Source organism: Lupinus angustifolius, chromosome LG17, assembly GCF_001865875.1.
Source record: "Lupinus angustifolius cultivar Tanjil chromosome LG17, LupAngTanjil_v1.0, whole genome shotgun sequence".
Taxonomy (NCBI): Eukaryota; Viridiplantae; Streptophyta; class Magnoliopsida; order Fabales; family Fabaceae; genus Lupinus; species Lupinus angustifolius.
This window is the reverse complement of record NC_032025.1, coordinates 19,959,438-19,981,763: the sequence shown is the minus strand read 5'-3', so window position 1 is coordinate 19,981,763 and position 22,326 is coordinate 19,959,438. Positions and strand designations below refer to the sequence as shown.

Genomic DNA, 22,326 nt, shown 5'->3' with positions numbered 1-22,326 from the left:
TTTGTTAAGTGTTTGAGACAAGTAATTTTATTGACTTGAAATCATTTTTTAGATGATCATTCTAAAAAGAGCATTAAATACTTCTCAAACAAATAAAATTAACCAAAGTACCAACTTGAATGATTAAAATTCAAAATTTTAGAATATAAGACGATGTAGAAATTACACAACCTTATTCAAAGTGTTAGGAGCATGAGCTATCCATCCAAGGATTGGATGCTTTTGAGTTCCAAATGAGAGTACAAAATTGATTTTTGCATCTCAATTGTCTTCTCCTTTTCTCCTCTTGAATTCTAAACTAAAACTACAAACTTACTTGAAAATAAAGCTCTAAAAACATTAAGAAATGAAGAGGGAACTTCAGAAAAGATTTCTAATGAGAGACTTGTTCATTTCAAGTGTTGTTGGCCTTTTTGCTCGAATGAATTGGTCTCTATTTATAGACTTCCTTTCTGGTCCGCTGAGCTACTTGGCTGGACTGCTAAGCAGCTGATCAAACCCTTCAGCATGGGTTTGGTCCCTTGATCATGTACCTTAGTCACCTCCTTCTGCTTGACTTATCAAAGCTAGTTGTGGGCTATGAAACCAGCTATTGTGAGCTACTTCTGAAAAGCCTATGGTGGGCTACTTGAGGTGAGGTCATGAATGACTTCATGTTTTTTCTTGTTGGTTAAGTCAAGTCTGGTGCACATCGCTCAGCGCACCTGCTTCACCTAAGCTGCTTATTCAGCAGCTTTGACCGTGCTGACTGGGACGTGGCCTGATGCTTGATGATCTCGTCAGGAGTTTTGTTCTCCGCTAAGCTGCCTGGTTGGACCAATAAGATGCTTGTTCAGCAGCTTGGGCATGTGCCAAGCTTGTGTCTGACCGTGTCAATTGAAGATCTGACCGTGCCAAAACTAGGCTGAGCGGCCAAGCAGGTCCGCTCAGCTGCTTGATTGAGCAGCTTGGTCCATGTCAAGCTGGTGTCCAAGTTAGCTCAGCAGGGCTTGGTCCATGCTTAGCTGCCTGGTTGAGCACCTTGATTTTCTTGACTTTTTTGGCTTATTGACCATGTAGGGCAGTAAGGGAAATGCATGTTAAATTCTAGTGATCAACCAAAACTTTGCATAAATAAAAGCCTAATACCATAGGAAACATCCACAAAATATTTCAAGACAAAACTCAAAGCCTAACTAATTTAACTAAATACAACAAAACTAAAACAATTGGAAAATAAAACTTGTAAAATAAGAAAGAAATAGTAAAAAGACTCTTTTAGGATTTTCAAGGTGGGTTCAACAAACATAATGCATAGATAATGAATCCTTGGATTATTCTACTCCAAATGCATATATAATATGTCCAATTATGATTAACGGTTCACAAGTTATGCTAAAAATAGAAAATCAACAACAAAACTAGTCACTACTTGTTTGTATCTCACAATCAGCAGCAAGGTGACTGACTATGATGCATCTAGTATTCAATATGTAATGAAAGAAGTATGGAAACAAAGTTTCACGCAAAAATTCCAACTACAACTATATTAACCAAAATACACCAAAATCAACCAACAAGCAAATTACTAAATAAGACAGCACACGGTGAATAGACAAACAGTTTTTGAAACCCAAACATAATGCTTATTCTAAGACACACACTAAATTATACTAAGAACCTTTGACAAGAACCGATAATCCCGACAGTGGCACCAAATTTGATCGAGGCCGTACCCGATGCAAATAATATAACAATTAAAAATTACAGTACTAAGTAGTGACTCCTAGGTCGTTTCCCAAGGATTATCTTTCCAACAAAGCTTCAAATACCTTATACTCACACACAAGAGGGGTTTTTGTTGTTGGATGGTATGAAAATAAATCAAATTCAGAAACAATAGTTAAGAAATGTAATAAAACGGCTAAATCCCTTCAGTTCGTTTGTTCACAACTCAATCCTTAGTTTCAAAAGATTAATTTCAGATTCCAAACATTATCTTCCTAATTTGCATAGTTTCACAACTTAAGCATTTAACTAAGCGAAATCAGAATATCCATGGAACATTAAAAAATTGACACAAACTAAGCATTCATGCAATAAAGAGTAAATCAACTCAACAAAGATAAACTCAAAACCAGTTTCTAACAATGGGATTAAGCAACCCATATTCAGAAATAGGATAGAGAAATCAATAGTAAAGAAACCAAAATACATTAATACAAAACCTCAATAGTTGTGATACATTACCAAAGAAATTTAGTCTACAAGTTTATAGCCTTCCATGGAAATGGAAGCAAAACCGAAATAAAATGAAGAAGAAGTGAAAACCGAAATGCAATGAAGAAACCCTAGAAGAGAAAAAAATAGGGAAAACGAAAATGTAAAGTGATGGAATGAAGAGTGTGTGTGTATTTGGAGTGGGGAGTCCAAATTTAACTCCTCCAAAACACATAAAACGAAAATGGGCTTAAAACATGGGCCTAAAACTAAAACAGAATTTACAAACAAAAACTCCTAAAATAAAAAGACAATCTTCACTTCAACACATATCCTCCAGTTCCATAATGTCCAAAATGTCATTGATGCCAAATATAATCTGAAAATGATAATAGATTTAATCAGGCCAAATAATCTCAAGTTAACTCATTTTAGGAGTAGTAGTCCAATAAAGTCTAAAACACTAAACCATGTAAAACAAAGTCAATTAGGTACCAAGAATCATCATTCATGCTAAATTAAGGATATGAGTAGTGTGTAATATATTGCTCATTAACCAGTTGTGTAATCCTTGTGAATTGTTGGGTTTTCAGTGGGCTTATTAGTTTTAGATTTTTTTTTTCATATTTTAGTTTTTTAAAATTAGTTAGGTGGGTGGTTGTTCTTTGAGTGGTTTCTTGGGGAGTAAGAAAATATGAGTTTTTGGTTGTATAAATAGCTAACTTTGTAACTCAATGAAATTATGATGGAGATTACTTTCTTTCAAACTCGCAATATGGTATCAGTAGCAACTCTTTGAAGGTTTTGTCAACCTTTGCTACGCAATCACCATTCTGCCAAGAATTCTAGCAAGAAATCACAAAGAAACCATCAATCACCCATCTTATTCTTCTCCTTGATCTTCTTCCATACACAACAATCAACAATGGGAGACATTTATGAATAACAACAAGATAGAGAACTACAAATTGGTAGTAAAAAACACTGACCTTCAAAATCCATACTATCTACACCCTAGATAAAACCAAGGTGCATCACATGTCACACCATCTCTTGATCGAACTAATTACCACTACAAATTTGTTAATGGATCAATTGCAACCCCAACTCCTTCTGATCCAACCTTTGATATATGGAGACGTTGCAACAACATGGTGATCTATGGGATCACAAGGTGTTTATCCCCTCAAATATCCCAAAGCATAGTCTACCTTGACAATGAACAAGAATTATGGCAAGACTTAAGAGAGAGATTATCCAAATGAGACTATTTCATAATGTCAGACCTCCTCCAAGACCTAGACTCTATAAGGCAAGGTGATAGCGGAATATAGAGTTACTTCACAGAATTGAAAACACAATAGGAAGATCTTCAATCACTAAGACCTATCCCATCATGGGTGTGAAACGTTAAGTGTCAATGTGGTCTAATTGAAACAATCAAAGCTCACAGAGAAAATGAGTACGTACGATATGCTTCCTCAAAGGTTTAAATGATGAATTCACTACAACAAGATCACAAAATTTTTTAATGGAGCCACTACCAACCAAAAACAAGGCTTTCTCGTTGCTTCTTCAGCAAGAAAGGCAGATAGGAAACATGAACCGGGTAAACTCAAAGATTCTTTACAACACAACAGTGAATATATCCAACATAGATGATCAATCACAATGGAGATCAAGGAACAATCCTGGCAGAGGAATTTCTACTCAAACCGAAGGCAGATTCCAATAAGAAACTACAACACCAAAAGCAATAGTGGTGTGAAGATGTGCACTTTCTATGGGAGAGAAAGACACGCGGTGGAAATATGCTACTTCATGCACTATTTTCCACCAAATTCACAACAAGATAAGCCAAGACAAACTTCTGGCAACATAAACAGTGCATTAACTAACACTAAAAGATAGCTGCAAACAAGCCTCCACAAAGAAGATTCTAAGGATCAAACCAAGACAACAACAAATTTTACCTTTGGGTCAAAACAATATGCACAATTGGCCTCACGTCTACAAAGTGTGAGCACTACCAATCCATATCACAACATAAATCATCTAAGTATAACACGAATAGAAGAAAATGATGATGATCACACTCAAGAAAATCAGGGAATATCGGGTAGTAATTCTTTTTGGGTTCTAGATATAGGGGCTACTGATCATGTATGCCCTAGATTGATTAAGCATGTCCTCTCCTACAAATCTACCCCTCCTATTCATATTAACTATATCCTCGACATCACTATCGAAGATGAGCCTTTATCCAAGTCAATGATTAAGCATGGGATAAAGCCTATGCAAGAAGAGCTTAATGCCCTTGAGTTGAATAAGACTTGGGACATAGTTGACTTACCTCCAAACAAGAAACTCATTGGATGTAAATGAGTCTATAAAATAAAATATAAGTTATATGGGACTATTGAAAGATATAAGCCAAGACTAGTTACAAATGGGTATAATCATAGTGAGGGCATAAATTTCTATGATACATTTGCACATGTTGTTAAATTAACAATAGTAAGGCTCGTATTGGCTATTACTTCTTGCCAAGAATGAATAGTACATCAATTAGATGTCAATAATTTTTTTTTCATGGTGATGTAAGTGAAGAAGTGTACATGTCAATACCCCTAGGTGTTGTCAGCCACAAAACACAAGAGGTTTGTAAGTTGTACAAGTCCCTCTATGGACTTAATCGGGAAGGGAGACAATGGTAAACTAAATTGTCTCAATCTCTGATATCCTTAGGTTATATACAATCCCATCACAATCACTCTCTTTTCACCAAAACCAACAATGAGTAGTTTACAACCTTGCTTATATATGTAGATGCTTTAGTTCTTGCAGGGAACAATAGAAAAGAAATTGACACTGTGAAAAACCACTTGGACACAACTTAAAATTAAGGATCTTGGTATACTTAAGTACTTCCTTGGAATAGAAGTTGCAAACAATAAAGATGGCATAACATTGTGTCAAATAAAATATGCTTTGGATATTTTGTCTGATATAAGTTTCCTTGCTTCCAAGCTTGCACCAACACCCAAGGTGAAGACAACCAAGTTGCATCAAGATGATACATCTCATTATGACCACCCTCCCTACTATAGAAGAGTTATGGGAAGATTGCTTTACCTCACCAACATAAAACCAAATATCAGTTTTGATGTGCAACAGTTGAGTCAATTTATGGCTCAACCAACAACAAGTCATTACAAAGCCTTGTGCAGAGTCCTCAAGTACATGAAGGGGAGCCCTGGGAAAGGTCTATTTTACCCATCATCCTCTCCATTACACTTAAAAGCCTTTAATGACTCAGACTGGGCAGCTTGCATTGACTCTAGGAAGTCCATCAATGGATATTGTGCTTTCCTAGGTGATTCATTGATTTCTTGGAGGTTGAAGAAACAAAGTACAATAGTTAGATCATCATCAGAGACAGAATATCATCCTTTGGCCTTGACGTAATGTGAAATTCAGTGGATCACATATCTGCTAAACAATTTCCAAGTATCGTTTATTGAACATGCTTTACTTTATTGTGATAATGATTAAGCTATATTTATAGTAGCAAATTTTATTTTCCACGAATGACAAAACACATTGACATTGATTGTCATGTAGTTGGAAAAAGACTCCAATCCATATTATTCCATTTGCTATCTATTTCAACTTTGGAATAAATTATAGATATATTGGAAAAAGCTCTAGACGCATCTCCATTTCATTATTTACTCTCCAAACTGGGAGCAATCAATAATTACTCTCCAGTTATGATGGGACATTGCCATATAACTGAAGGAAAAAGGCTCGTGACGAGGGAACAAACACTATGACCAAGACACATTGATTCGTGACCTGAAAATAGTTTGGCTTGTGTTCGTGACCTGAAAATAGTTTGGCTTGTGTTCGTGACTTAGACCAAGGCTCCTTGGCACACCAGACTTAGGCGCGTGACTTAGACCAAGGCTCCTTGGCACACCAGACTTAGGCGCATGACTTAGACCAAGGCTCCTTGGCACACCAGACTTAGGCGCATGACTTAGACCAAGGCTCCTTGGCAACACCAGACTTAGGCACATGTGATTTCTGACCGAGGTTCCTTGGCGCACCAACATGGGATTTTTGGCCGAGGCTCCTTGGCCTGACCATGTCTTTGGCGCACCAAGATTATGATTTCTGACAGAGCTACCTGTGCAATATGGCTTAGTTAGCAAACTTCATCATACGAGTTGTGTGATCTTTGTGAATTGTTAGGTTTTCACTCGGGTTATTAGTTTTGGATTTTATCTTATTTTAGTTAGTTAAAATTAGTTAAGTGTGTAGTTGTTCTTTGAGTGGTTGCTTGGGGAGTAAGCAAGTATGAGTTTTTGGTTGTATAAATAGCCAACTTTTTAACTCAATGAAATTATGGTGGTGATTATTTTCTTTCAAACTCGCAATAAACAAATGTCATGATTGTGTTTGATTATTTTCAAGAACATTTTGGTAAAAAAACAAGTTGCTTTCATACAAATTTGAAGTTTTAAATGGAAATCGGTTAGTATGATAATTATTTTTGAAATGAAAATCAACCGATATAACCAATTTTGATTGTAATAGACATGATTGGTATAGTTATTATATTGTACTAATATGAAATTTGATTTACCAATTTTTCAATTGAATCGGTCAGTACAGTATGATTTTCATAATTATGCCCTAGCTAAAGGACAAGTACAAAGATGGTTGGCTGCTGATGTCGTCCTATTTTGTTAAAACTATACCAATACCATGTATGTCTTTAGTTGTTAAGGATTAGTTTATGAATGCTGGAAGATGTAACAGTACAAAATTAGCTAACAAAAATACCCAGAGAATGGAAGAATTTCTTCCACTATGAACTAAGCCACAGAGTAATAAATAGAAAGACCAATTTCTAATTCCAAAAACCGAAATCCTCATTCTGACGTTTATCCTCCATGATGCCAGAACCAGTAGTAAATTAGTGTGATGCTGCAAACATAAGAACTTCCCCATAGTCACCAAGATTTAAAACTGGAAAATTTGCAAAAATCATTATCCATTGGACAAATTAAAACTTGTTACTTGGTATTTATTTGGTCTAGTGTGTAAGGCTCCAAAATATCTTTCATATATCGCATAAGGTCAAATATCAAATGTTAAGGACAATGATTAGTTCGTACTCCTAAGCTAAGGGCGCAAAGTAGAACTTGCTGCCTGTAATTAACCTGTGTTGGCCTCATTCAACTTTTTTTTAATAGTATGGTAGTATTTTTGTAGTGAGTGAAAATTAAACTCTCAACCTCCTTATCAGTCCATTCCACAAACCCTCTATACTTACCATTTGACTAGATATGGCAAAACGGACCGCCCGACCTGTTTCGCTCGCACCTCAAATGCCCGCAAAAATTTAAGCGAACGCGGGCATGCCCGCATTATCTTAATGGACAAAATTCAATGTCTTACCCATTTTAAAATGGGCTAAAAGACCTCGGGTGGCCCACACACATTGTGGAATAATTAAAAAAATAAAAAAATCATATAATAAATAAAATTAAATAAAGTAGTTTAAGATAAAAAATTGACAAAAATTTTAATATTTTATATGAAGTTTAACAAATTACATTTGAGTACAAATTTTTTAGGGATTAAAAATCACAACTTCATAACTTATTTAAAATTTTCTTACTTTTTCCTTAAATTATATTTATGGGTCGCCCGCATTGCCCAACGGAAATGTCTGCCGACTTTACGAACAAAACAGGTAGGGCAAAACGGACAAATAGACAAAATTCGTATACCATGTCCTCAAAAAACGCAGCCTATGGAGACGCGGACATTATCTCTTTTGTCATCAATATCAATACGTTTAATCACCTTATGAGTATAGGCCTCATTCAACCTAACTCAGTGGTTAGTAACCACGAGTTTTAGAACAAGGAAACAAAAAAAATAGTAAAGAGCAATAAATTGTATTAAAAATGCTGCAAAGTTTATGAGGAAGGAAGAGGATTATGCAATAATGAAACATAAAAGAAATATTAATGAATTAATGATTAGACTCTTGACTTTTAGCTTAAATAGCACTAAGCCACTAATATTACATGATAAGGGTCCTGACTTCTGACTTAAATAGCACTAATATTACATGATAAGGATACAATGGATACATACCTTTTAAAACTTGATGCCTTGTGGAAACAAAGTATACTCTCTCTTAGATCATTCATCCTATTTCTTCTCTCAATTTTTATCCATTTCACTTTATCTAATTGTTATAAATTATTCAGCATTTTGTCATACAAATAAATTATTTAGTAGATTAGAATTCAGATTTTCTACGACTACAAAGCATCCAAACTTTGAAAACACTACCTAGATTTACATGTAAATAATGCTATTTATGATACTTTTATCGACATGACATAAATTAGAGTTTAATATTTATATATAGACATTGTAAGAATTTTTATTTTGTCAGTGCAGCATGTAAACTCACAATGAATTTTTTTTACAACAATGGTGATATTATTTTATAACTGAACACACTTGCAAAGATAAAAAAACTCTGTAAGATTCATTTCTTCAGATTTTAACACCACTCACATTTACGTAATAATTTGTATATAACTAACCCAGCAGACATACAAAATTGTCTCCTTAAACCCTTATAAAGGATGATATGTACGTGGATCCTTCACTCACTTTAGCTTCATCCCCAAAAGCACACACACAATCATTAAGTCCCTTAGATCTCTATGTAGTTAAACAAACTATTAAAAAGTAACTGAGTACGGACTAAATAGGGGTGGAAATATACTTCCAAAAAGTGTATCACTTAATGTATCACTGCTTGTAATTAGTCACAAAAATACTTAATTTTTAAATTTTTTTACTTAAATATTTTTTTTAATCAATCACAAGCTGTGATAATGGAATGACACATTTTTCAGGACAGAAAATATGTTAGCACCTAATAATACATATCAAGAAAGGGGTTAAAATGAACAAAATACCTGCGCTCATAGCCTTTCTGATATTGCACTTTTTGGTCAACATACTGCACTGAACATAAGAAAAACAACGCCTTGCGGGACAATGCACTTTCTGGACAACATAATGCAATGAAGATAAAGAAAAACAAAACTTCACCACAATAAGTGGGCAAAAAAGTATGTTTTGACACAAATATTTATATCCATGCCAAGTATTAAATATTTAGATACCACATAAACAATCATACTAAATAATCAGAGTGAAGTACATGAACTTTTTACATATAAATCTGAGGAAAAGTGGGATGAAAAAAGCACCTGCATCTCTCTTTCAATTAAATTTAAAGGAAAGGTATCATGTTAACAAATGATAAACATAACATTTGTTTCTTGAGACCTAAAGACAAACTAATATTTCCTTTTCCTGATTTTGAAACTGGTTGACCGGATAACATCATCATCAGCTTTCAGTGTTTCATCAAGAGGCTCTATGGACTCCGGTTTTGTGAAGTAGGTGAATAAGAGGTAGATTCCATCCAAGTAAGTGTTAGTCTCTCCTGCCTTGTTTTTCCTCGCAATGCTATAAGCTAGTGGAATAACTCCTCTGTTAAAAACTTCCACATACATGCCACCTCCAGCAACAAGCAGCTGCAAGGAAAATTATATTTAAAAAATTTCAAAGGAAGACTAATGCATGAGTTTGGTTCCTCTGCATTTTCTTCTCTCATGTTACGAAAGAAATAAACAAAATCAAATTTCAATAGACCACTAAGTAGGATATGGGGAGGGTGGATGTATACAACCTTACCCTCTAAAGCAAAAACGTTGTTTCCACAATTTGAACCTGTGACCTTCAAATCATTGGCAGACAACCTTATTGTTGAGCTGAGTGAAAATAAATGTTTAATTTGTATCTATCCCTTTCATGACTTTAGAGGACAAATAAAGGAGGTGATCTAAATCCAAACAAGGACACATCGTTTAAAGGATTCGTATACAACTCTTATATGACACATCGACGACATTTGTTTAACAACTTCATGCTTTTTTAAGAAACACGGTTCACTCATTTACACTACATATCACATACTGAATTTGGTGAATCACGTGCCATATACCATGTACTGGGTTTATCGTAAAAGATGTTTGGTAATAAAAATGTAAAAAGTGATGAACCACAGTGAACGACGTGTCACGTACCAGAACTGGTGCTGTAACATGTAACTATGTTCCATATAACAAAAGCAAATGTATGGTGTCTGTTTCTTATAAGTTTTAGAATTTAATGTGTCAATTACTCTGTTGTTTCATATTACATAATTCAATAGCACACTATGAAAATCATCAATCATCAGCACATAGCACTTCAAGTCAAGTTCAAACTCAATTATCATTACTTAAAATGTAATGAGAAAGCCACCTGTGATACCACCACATGTAAATACAATACTTACTTACCAAGCTTCGACTTCATCATAGGCTGATCAATTTATTATTCTACTCAAACCATAGTGCACTGAATACTCATAGACTTTGAAGCACAGCTTCGTCAAACACTCTCACGTGTCAGTGTCTGAAACGTATCCGACACAGATATGCTCGGATTCGCGAAGGATACGTATCCGTAGAGTATCCAAAAATTAAAAAAATAAAATAAAATAAATAAATATCAAGACATATATCAGATTCGTCTTCAATAAAATACAGGATATAGATATTCGTTTTCAATAAAATATAGGATATATAGATTCGTTTTCAATAAAATATAGGTAATATCTAAACATTTTCAATAAAATATAGAATATATAGATTTGTTTTCAATAAAATAGGATAAGATAGATGTGTTTTCAATAAACACCAACTTATTTAAAGGCCATAAAGACTCATACCAATATACCATCACACCGCATTGACCCTCCGATAGCCAGTACTTTCCGATCCACAACCTATTTTACTTTAGATATTTTGATTTACACTTATAATTTTATCTTATCTTATGTGTTTTTATTATTTTATACATGTATCCCTAAACGTATCGTATCCTATATTTTAGAAAAAATATGTGTCGACGTATCGGATACGTATCGTATCCGACATACGTATCCGTATTCGTGCTTATAGGTCATAGATATAAAGCACTAAAAATAGCATCACATTACGAATGTATTCATTTAAAACAACATTTACAGTAAATAAAAAATTTAGACCTAGCTAGAGAAAGGAGAGCATGCTATGATAGAGCATGTTATCATGTAAGTCTATCAAGAGAGCCCAAGAGAACCTTAAGGCTTAATTACGATATTCGGTTTCCCTATTTACTCAATGTGAAATTCATAACATTCTTACCCCTTTAAGAGTCAATTTCTACAGTGGCTAGAGTCTATCGACCCAATGTATGCCTTTGCTATGTGGTATCTACCAATGTTCGTATTTGTTATACTACCAATCCAGCATATAGGTAGCTTTTCAAGTAATCCAACTCTCTTTGATAACACCAATTGTTAAAATCTCCCTATTTGAGCTTCTTGAAGTGGAAAAAACTTCAAATGAGTTTATATTAACCAGCATATTCACTAACTTGTTAAATTTACCGCAATAGCCTCTCTATACTCTACTCCCAACAATTAAATAACTAACACCATGAACACAAATCTTATACCCAGCACTTTATACCATTCCATTTGTCACTAATAAGAAACAGTCGTTAAAAAATATTAACTTCCATCGAAAAGATTTATGTTCCAACAATATTTGGATCATTGTTTCAAATTGTGGATCCCATAACGTAATGCGACCTTAATATTGAGGTTGCGGCTGCAGTGCAACCGACAACATTTTGGCAGTATGAGGCTGCACGGGACAATTTCAATTTCAAAAACATTTGTTTAATCACAGGAAAAAAAATCACACAGCAACTACCGCAATCTGCATCTCGTGACTACAACCATTACCACAATCGTGTTCACAATTACAATTTAAAACACTGATATGAATTATACACAATTCAATTTGATTATCTAAATTCATTTTATGTCTAAGAAACAAGCTGAAGTTTTAAACTGTTACCTCCTCATACTTCTGAGTGAGAGCAAGTCGCTCATCCTCAGACAAGTCGGGCCTCAAAACCGCCATAGTCTCATACTGTCTCAGTCCAGGTGGGCATTGCGGTTCTTCCTTCTCCTCCACAGCCGTGAACCCAGTTCCAGGAGAAATAATGTCGTCCTCTGACCCGAACCCACCGCCGCCGCCGAAGAACGAACCGGAGAAGTCAAGTGTTTGAGCTTTGAGAGGAACCAGAGAATGGGTTTTCTTTTGGTAAAAGGTTGATGAAGATACAGGAAATTGGGATCTTGGGGTGCAATGAAAAGAGGGAATTGGAGAAGATAGGAGAGTGGAGGAATAGTGTGGAGTGAAGAAGGAAGAAGAAGAAAGATAAGTTGAAGAGGAAGCCATTGATGCCATGTTCAGATAGAGTGAGGCTCTAATGGATAGAGGATATACAGATAAGGAGAATCGTGCGCACTCAAGAGCAGTTTATATTTGTTGCATTCTTTTTTCTTCCAAATATCCACTAGCCAAAATTTAACATCAAAATTGGAGAAACAATTTTTTACAGACTAAAAAACAATTAATAATGATCATTGATAAGGCTAGAAACATCCTGGTCTTTGTCTTAAATAGCCTCAGCCTATGAAATACATAAGAGTCTGTGTTTGATATGTTAGCTCGTTTAAAGAAATTTCAAAGCATAGGTTTGACCTATTTAATAAACCTAGTTTGATCTGTTTGTTTGTTTACAGATATGTTATATTATATGATCTTGAAATATGTCATCATGTATACATTTAAATTATGCTAATATTCTTACTTTTAATTAGACTTTTCTAACACTAACAATTAAATTATATTTTTGTATATATTTTTATATTAAAATTAAATAATATATTATAATATTACTTATATTAAAATTGTATAATATAAATATATTGCATAATATAACTAAATAGGTCGGTCTGCTAGACTTAATAAGCCTTTTGGATAGCCTAAAGTTGTGTTTGTTAAAGTAAATAGGTTTTTCAAAAAGTCTAAGTCTGACCTGTTTGAAAGTGCAAAGTGTCAAGATAACATTATTAGTTTGCCTACGTTTTGATGAAGACAATGATTTAGTGAAAGTTAAAAGAAAACTCAACAAATCAACATGCTAAGGACTCAAGAGCTTCATGTATAGACTAGAGTCATAAATAGAGTAATCATTAGTAGTCTTAGATATGCATCTTAGTTATTGAGTCTAGGTTAGGTAAACCTATATACAAATCTCACAAGTCCTAAAAACGATCATATCATTTACATGAGACATGTCATCTAGATTATTATATGTTCATGCATTAATCATACATGTTATTTGTGCATCTTAAGCATAACATAATGGTAAAACATGTATAGTTGATAAGTGTAACATATAGGTAGTTTACCATTTAATCTTTTAGCTGAAAATATGCTAGTTAATCGATTAAGCAATGCGTTAATTGATTAACGTGAAATCAGTTTTAGCAGATAACTAAAAACAAAATTCAATTATTCTCATCAGTCCATTAATCGATTAAAAGGGCACTTAATCGATTAATTGGGTGTTAAATAACTTTTCTATATAAACTGTGTTTTTACACCATGCTACATACATTCATTTTTAGAATTGCTAAGTTGCATATTTTCGTGCTCATTGTATGTCATATAGGGAGAGAGAATTGCATGTGAGATAGTGAGAGAAGTATCATGCTTAGCGATTAAAATGTCATCCAATTGCATGTGATCAAATGTGTTCATCATTCTATCTTTTCTTGCATGATTTTTTCAATTCTTTTAGAGATTTCATAGGGTAAAAATTACATGTTTCTGTATGATTCTAATCTTATACATATTCTTGATAATTTGTGAGATTTGTATAGGGTTTATAATTGGTCATTAGTTGTAATAATTTAGCCTTATTGTGCTTCATAATACTTTGTTTTTGTGTTGTTTTTGCGATAAGGAAAGTCGTCTCTTGTTGTCTTACCACCAAAGAGATTCAGCGAGTCTTCACCAAGACTTAGAGGTATTGAGTTTAGAACATACTCTTGGTTGGGGCTAGATCGTAGGAAAGGTTTTCCTAGGCGGTTAGAGGAGTCAAACCAAGGTATGGGTTCTAGGAATTCAAGAAGGTAGAATCTGAGGTCTTGTATTGGAAGTGTGTATGTAATATACATTTATTTCAGTTTTAGTGAAGAAAATCTCTCGAGATCGGAAGGGGAGGACTGGATGTAGTTTTGTAGTGGACCGTAAGACGAACCAGTATAAAATCCTTGTTGCAGACTGTTTCTTACCCTTATCTCTTTACTTTTTCAAGTTATTTTAATTACCTATTTTAGCTAATAATTTGAATGTTGTGATTCTGCCATATAGTGATTAATTCTGTTCAAATGTATATGTTGTATCATTTCTGTAATATCGATGAGTGGCTATGCAATCAAGCCATTCAAAACTTGTCTATTTTGTGCGATTTAATCGATTAAGTCAGTGAGTTAATCGATTAACTGGGCGTTTTCCAGAATATGGCTTTGGTGCAAAAGCGGCATTTGGGAACCGCGACACCTATTCAACCCCCCCTTCTAGGTGTGTTCTGTCACTGATACCTAACACTGTTCACGAAAAAAGTATTGCTTAGCCTGTTATAGGCCAGGTAATAGGCCCATCATAGACAGTCTGACATGTTTTCTTCCTTAGTCATTGACAATCAATTCGTTAATTTTAAATTATTACTTATATTATTATATGTAATTTCATATATAAAATAATAAATATGTAAATATTTTGTTAGTGATCACATATATTTATATATTTCGTTAATGATTGACATATATTTATATATAATGAAAAACTTAGAGAATAATAATATTATAACCATGGGACGAGTTGGGTCTAGTCATGTTTGTATAGGAATGGCAACAGGGAGGGTCGGGTTTGTACATACCCAAACCCGAACCTGAAATTCAAAACTGGAACCTGAATCCAAACTCAACGGCGTTGAAATAAAGATACCATACTCCAAACCAGTCGGGTTCTGGGTAACCTGAACCTGGAAAAAAACCCAAAAATTATAAATGTATTAATGAAAGTATGATATCATTTTCTTTTTATTTTTCTCTAGTATTTTTATTTTCTCTTGTATTATTTTATTTCTTTTATGTTTGAAGATCCATAGTATGTAAACTAAAATAAGAAATTAAAAATAATGAGCACATGACAGAAATTTTAATTTTAAATTGAATTATATTACTTTGGGGCGAGTTCGGGTTAGGGTCTTTTCTCTACCAAACCCGAACCCGAAAATTAAACCCGGGTAAAACCGAACCCGAAAATTAAACTCGGGTAAAACCTGAACTTGAACCTGAATCCAATCACATTGGATTTCCCCAATAAATTTGGGTTCGGTTTGGGTGGGTACCCAAGAGTTCGGTTTTCATTGTCATCTCTATATTTATCCTTTATACGATCTTTAATATTAATCAAGTTTAATTTTTGAATTCGAACTAAACCCTATACACGATGAAACCCTGACTATATTCGAGTTTGATCATAATCAAATAAATCAGAGTGGTAGGTAAAGTTAGGTCATACTCATGTTAAATCTTCAATAATTGTGTATCACTACCTATATGCTCGTTTGATCAATAAAACAAATAGAATTTAAATTTTTTTTGTTTTTATGTGAAAATTAATTAATTCAAATATTCAATACCTTGGTACTTTTGTATTGATAGATATAAGTTACACACCTTATGAGATAACAAATATTATTCTCTATTTGATACAGTAGTGGAGGATGTAAAGGATAGGTTGGGGCAGCTGCCCCCTGATTTTTTTTTTAAATTTATTAAAACATTATTTTTTGCATTTTTATTTAAATAATACATCTTCTATCCCACAAAATGTGTCATTTGCTATGATTAACCACAAAAATATTTAATTATTATACTTGTAAATTATAGAGTACATTTTTTCAATCCATCATAACAAGTAACATTCAGAGTAACATGATTTTTAGAAAAACATATGTACTTCATTTACCTACAACCAAATAATGTCTGTCTTTATGGAGATACTCATTGAAGCTCACATAATTCTTTAATTAGTAGTTTGATAAATAAATATAGTGCAACTCGTATGGCTCATCTAAAAAATCATAATAGACCAAATTGTTTTACACATATAGATGTTAATGTTACTTATAATAATATGATTCGATTTGAGTTATGAAAGATGTTATAATGAAAGAGATTATATATGTATTGATAATATTACATAATAATGTTTATAAGTCATTTAATATTGGTAATATATGTATTTTTGTCCAAAACTTCTGTCGATTTCAATGAGCTAGAGAAAATTAGTTTGAGACACCATTTTCAACATTTTAGTCTTGGTGTGGTTAGCGATTCAAGTTTGAAAAATTCTGAACCATGTGTCATTAGTCATATCTTGTTTTATCAAGTTATTCGTCTTATCTTAACTATGATAAACACTAGAGCAGTTCATTTGTTTGATGACTTGAAGCTGGATACAATATGTTTGCAAAGGTTGAATCAGAATGCGCTGCTTCCCCTTACTTTATTCTCCCCCTCAAACCATTAAGAGATAATACCTAGGTAGCAAAATGATTATTTGCGGAAGCTCACTTCAACCTGCAAAACAACTCAAACAACACATTTCTTCCCTTTTTGACATGATCAAAAAGCTATAACATATTATGATATTAAAAGCCAAAAGCAAGGAAAGAATCATACAATATTTACTTGTCTCAATCGATTAAGTAATCAAGGATAATCGATTAAGCAGTCTAAAAATTAATTGACTATGTGCACAAAGTTTTACATTAATCAACTATTATATGGAGGTAATCTATTAGTCAGTAATGAAAACAGATTATGACAGGAATTGATTGCGAGATATATCTATTCGTGTAAGTTTGACATGAATTTCATAGAATGATCAATGATTATGATTAAGACAATATTCAGAGCATATTAACCATTCAATAGTAGATATACCCATGTAAATAAAATCGAAGGCTCACGCAATAATTGAAAACATAACCCACGTTTATAACCAAGTTTTACGAGACATAATAAGAGTAAGTGCAATTAGTACATAAGAGTTCAACAGAAAATAGCAAAATACAACCAATATCAAAAGGTAATCTCTAAAGAAAACACACACACACTAGACACTCTAGAAAATCCTATCTAGACTAATATTGAGCAGGTGGTGGTTGGGTTGAGCCATGTGTAGCACGCACAATGAAGATGATGCGTTCAAGGTCTTCGGACAATCTCTATTGTTGCTGCTTAAATTCATCTGCCATGGAATCCCTCATAGTCCAAAATGTCCATCAATAAGAGCATTGAGGCGCTGTTCCATAGCATCCAGGTGAGCAAGCCCAAAATATGGTTCTTGAGGCTCAACATATGCCTCGGTTGGTGGTTACTCGGGGTTAGGCTCACTAGGATTTGCAGCATTGTCTTCATTTGGCAAGTCTTTATTCACTCTGGCATTGTGGTCTTCATGATATTTCCATTCATTACCATACTTGTAAATGCCCATCTTGTGAATAAGATTATCGCCTACATGGTGCTCTCGGAAATTTGTAGTGATAGTGTCCACATCTGACGTGTCAATCTCATTATAGTCAATGATACGGGAGATGAATATCCCATATGCAAACAACCTTGACGAAGATGAAGCTATGCCCTACATAACTTTCAAGATTTCCGAAGGCCAGTTCACCGCAATGCCTTCCCTTATGGTGAACATAAGCTTGAGATAATTGATTGTGGGTTGAACGTGGTTAGTATTCCTCTGAACTAATATATATGCAATCAAATAGTGTAACAGTCGGTTTTCAACAGATAATGACCCTTCTTTGGTCAATTTCCCTGGCACAAACAAGTGAAGCCCTCTTGCATGACTTGTACATTTCAACAACATCAAATGAGGGTTTCTAAAGTGGGAAAGCGGTGAGGATTCAGATTTGTAGAGGGAAAGTGGTGAGGATTCGGATTTGTAGAGGGAAAGTGGTGAGGATTCAGATTTGTAGAGATTGAGGGTTGTACGGAGATGGAACTATGACATAGTATTCAAAATTGCTATTGATTTCTATAGGAGCATTCAATTTAGAGAACTGAATCAGAAGGGGAGTAAGCAAAGAAGGTTAGGGTTCTAAGTGAAGAATGACCCAAAATGACACTTGAATCTGATATAAGACTTCCGTTAATCGATTATCTGCAGTAGTTAATCGATTAACCAACTTAAAATTTTCAAACTTTTAAACTTTGGAGCCCAAGTTATAGATTAATTGAGACGACAATCGATTAAACATATACAAAATTTAGATTTTCAAAAAATTGAGCCCAGATAATCGATTAAAGTGAGTGTTAATCGATTAAAACACAAGATGGAAATTTATTTTGGTTACTGGAACTCGAATTAATCGATTAAGGCAAAGAGCAATCGATTATTGACAGGACTTAACACATATTTCAGTGCATTTTAAAGATTTCTAGAGTATGCAAGAGTGCTATTGCTAAGACACAAACCTAAAGGATTTTGACACACTAAGGGAGCATAAAAACATTCATGAAGATAATCTAAACAAGGAAGCATGCATTCATAACATATATCATTTATAAGCATATATTCAAGATTAAGCAAAGACACATAATTTCCCTAAAGCAAGTTAGTTTAGATAGTTTTCATCATGTATGCCAAGTTCTCTGCGTAACACAAAGAATGTATCCCGTGGAAGGGGCTTGGTGAAAATATCTGCCAATTGCTTCGAGGTTTCAACAAATTCAAGTATGTAGTCACCTTTTTGTACATGATCTCTTAAAAATTGATGTCTAATCTCTATATGCTTAGTTCTAGAATGCAGAATAGGGTTCTTTGATAGATTTATGCACATTTTATCATAATTTTTATTATTTTTAAGCCAAAGTCTGATAGTTGTTGCTTCATCTATAGAATCTGAGCGCAACACACGTCGGCAACAATATATTCCACTTTGGCGGTAGACAAAGCAACACATACTTTCTTCTTACTATGCCGTGATACTAGGGAGCTTCCCAAGAGATGGCAAGTCTCGCTGGTACTTATTTTGTCCAACTTGCATCCCGCAAAGTCAGAATTGGAATATCTGATCGAGGCCGTACCCAATACAAATAATATAACAATTAAAAACTGCAGTACTAGGAAGTGACTCCTAGGTCGTTTCCCAAGGATTATATTTCAAGCAAAGCTTCAAACACCTTATACTAACACACACACAATGGGTTTTTTTTTGTTGGATAGTATGAACATAAATCAAATTCAGAAAAAGTAGTTGAACAATGTAATAAAATGGCTAAATCCCTTTGGTTTGTTTGTTCACAAATCAATCCTCGGTTTCAAAAGATTAATTTCATATTCCAACCATTATCTTCCTAATTTGCACACCTTCACAACTTAAGCATTTAACTAAGCAAAATTAGAATAACCATGGAACATTAACAAATTCACACAAACTAAGCGTTCCTGCACTAGAGAGTATATCATCTAAGCAAAGATAAGCTCACAAATCAGTTTCTAATAACGGGATTAAGCAAACCATATTCAGAAATAGGATAGACAAATCAATAGTAAAGACACTGAAAATTCATTAATACGAAACCTCAAGAGTTGTGATACATTACCAAACGAATTTAGTCTATAAGTTTAGCATTACATGGAAAAGGAAGAAAAACTAAAATGAAATGAAGAAGAAGTCTCAAAACCGAAAATGAGGGAAGAACAAGGAAACCATAGCAGAGTCAAAGAGGGAAAAAACGAAATTCTAAAGTGAGTGAATGTAAAGTGAGTGTCTATTTGGAGCGGGGAATCCGAAATTAACCCCTCCAAAACACATAATCAATTCAAAGTTCCAAAACCTAAGCCTCTAACTAAACGAAATCAGCATAAGCATGAAACAATTAACAAATTCACACGAACTAAGCATTTATGCACTAGAGAGTAAATCAACAAAGTGAAGATAAACTCATAAACTAGTTTCTAAGATAGAAGAAATCAACAATAAAGAAACCGAAAATCCATTAATAACAAAACCGAAAATGAAGAAGATGAATGAAAACAGAAAATGCTTGGCAAACCCTAGCAGAGCAAAAGAGGGGAAAATGAAATTCTAAAAATGAGTGAATGTAGGTTGTGATAGTGGAATTCGGGTTCCCTCTTTTACAAAGACTAAAACCGAAAATAGACCCTAAACAATGGGCCCAAAACTAAAACCGAATTTACAAATAAAAACTCCCAAAATAAAAATATAATCTTCACTGCAGCACGTATCCTCCACTTCCATAATGCCCAAAATGCCATTGGTGCCAAATATGATCTCAAAATGATAATAGATTTAATCAGACCAAATAATCCCAAATTAACTCATTTTAGGAATATTAGTCCAATGAATTCTAAAACACTAAACCATGTGAAACAAAGTCAGTTAAGCACCAAGAATCATCAATCATGCTAAATTAAGGTTATGAATAGTGTGTGATATATTGTTCATCAAGTACCCACACACTTAACCTTTTGCACTCCTTGGCAAAATCAAGAAATAAGGCTATGCTAACCGATATGTACCAAAGTGAGTCATGCAAGAAGATCACAAAAACTAGAAAATTAAACACCTAAGAAAATCACATACTTCACAATGCAATTTAGGAAATACAATGAAATGGGAAAAATCAAACACACAAGAGTAAAAGAATCAAATCAAGATATCCACGAACATCATCCAATGAATTCAAGTATGCCAAGAAAACAATCAAACTAACAGGCGAGTCACAACAATAATAGAACCTCACAAGATATGCACTCTAAAGTGTTTACAATCATGTATCTTAGGTTGCAAGTTTTTACACTCAAAGCACTTCATGAAAACAAACACAACCATAGGCTTGACAAGCCTCTAACATCAACATCATAAGCACATGCACATAAAGATCAAAAGGACTTTTCAAGGTTGTAATGGGGCCAATGACAAGGTAGGATAAATATGGAATACGTAGCTAAAACCAAATGGAATAGAGGAGCAATAGGGAATAAGTAAAAAGTAAGTAAAAATCAACCCAACATAAGACCAAATCTCTAATTCCAATCTTCTTTTCCTTACTCAACCTTTTATTCACTTTTGTTTCTCTTTTTGTTGTTTTTCTTTCTTATTTTCGTTTTTTTATGAACACTTATGTACAGAATTTTTATCAACCATTAAGTCATAACCAAGAATCCATAAGATTTGAAGAACAATGCATATTTTCTTACTTAATACCCATTTCCAAAACAATTCCAAAGCTACAAAATCCCTAAGGTTAGGACAATCATGGTTTTTCACTTATAAGCTTGTAATGAGATAATTAATAAGGAAATATGTAAATAGGCTCAAAGGGGCTATCTTCAAGGTATGCTTATATGGCTAAGTGGCTTATTCAAAAGAAATGCCTAAATCACTTCAATATGAGCATGTGAATATCAAGTATCAACAAGAAACAAGTCAAGTTCTAGAGTGCAAGTAATCAAGAGTGCAATCACACATGAAAGAATATTAGATGCCATATAGCAATCCGTCCATAATTAAGGCTCAAATTCTTACAAGGGACAAGCCTATCACAATTGTTTCAACCTCTAAATTCTCAAAAGCAACTTGGCACACAAAAAGTCATGGATTCATACCACAAGATATCATGATTTAAGTGGAAAAAAATATGATAGAAAATGCCCAAACCTAAGCAAAACCTAAAAATCAAAGAAAAACATGCATCAACAAAAACCTACAAAATGAGATTCCTTAGGTGAGGCTTGATATCATGCGCACATACATACACTAAACATTATATCGGGGTGACTAGAAGTTAGATATAATAATGAACCAATTATCTCACGATACTTTGTTACCTCAATTGCTTTACCATTTTCATCTTTGTCGAGATAGCAGGATGATACATTAGCTATTGTCTCTTCTTTGCATTTGTCCATCTTGTACCTTGTTTGAGTAGCTAATATTCTGCTGCTC

General features: G+C 33.8%; 1 protein-coding gene across 2 annotated transcripts; it reads right to left on the bottom strand.

Annotated features, from left to right (window-relative positions):
• LOC109331852 (30S ribosomal protein S6 alpha, chloroplastic-like) lies at positions 9,504–12,776 on the bottom strand. Of its 2 annotated transcripts, XM_019566618.1 has the most exons (3): positions 12,572–12,776; positions 12,264–12,538; positions 9,504–9,845 (listed from the first exon to the last, which is right to left on the bottom strand). In XM_019566618.1, exons 1-3 carry the CDS (start codon positions 12,657–12,659, stop codon positions 9,606–9,608), a joined length of 603 nt encoding a protein of 200 aa, XP_019422163.1. In that variant the 5' UTR covers positions 12,660–12,776; the 3' UTR covers positions 9,504–9,605. The 2 variants fall into 2 exon arrangements, with proteins under 2 accessions (XP_019422163.1, XP_019422162.1); XM_019566617.1 differs by having other exon boundaries at positions 12,264–12,775.

Bases quoted from the DNA above. Each gene is read 5' to 3' on its own strand.
- LOC109331852 (XM_019566617.1), bottom strand. From the start codon at position 12,659: ATGGCATCAATGGCTTCCTCTTCAACTTATCTTTCTTCTTCTTCCTTC. The intron at 9,846-12,263 runs GTAACAGTTTAA...TTTTCCTTGCAG, and splicing joins TCACTCAGAAGTATGAGGAG to CTGCTTGTTGCTGGAGGTGG.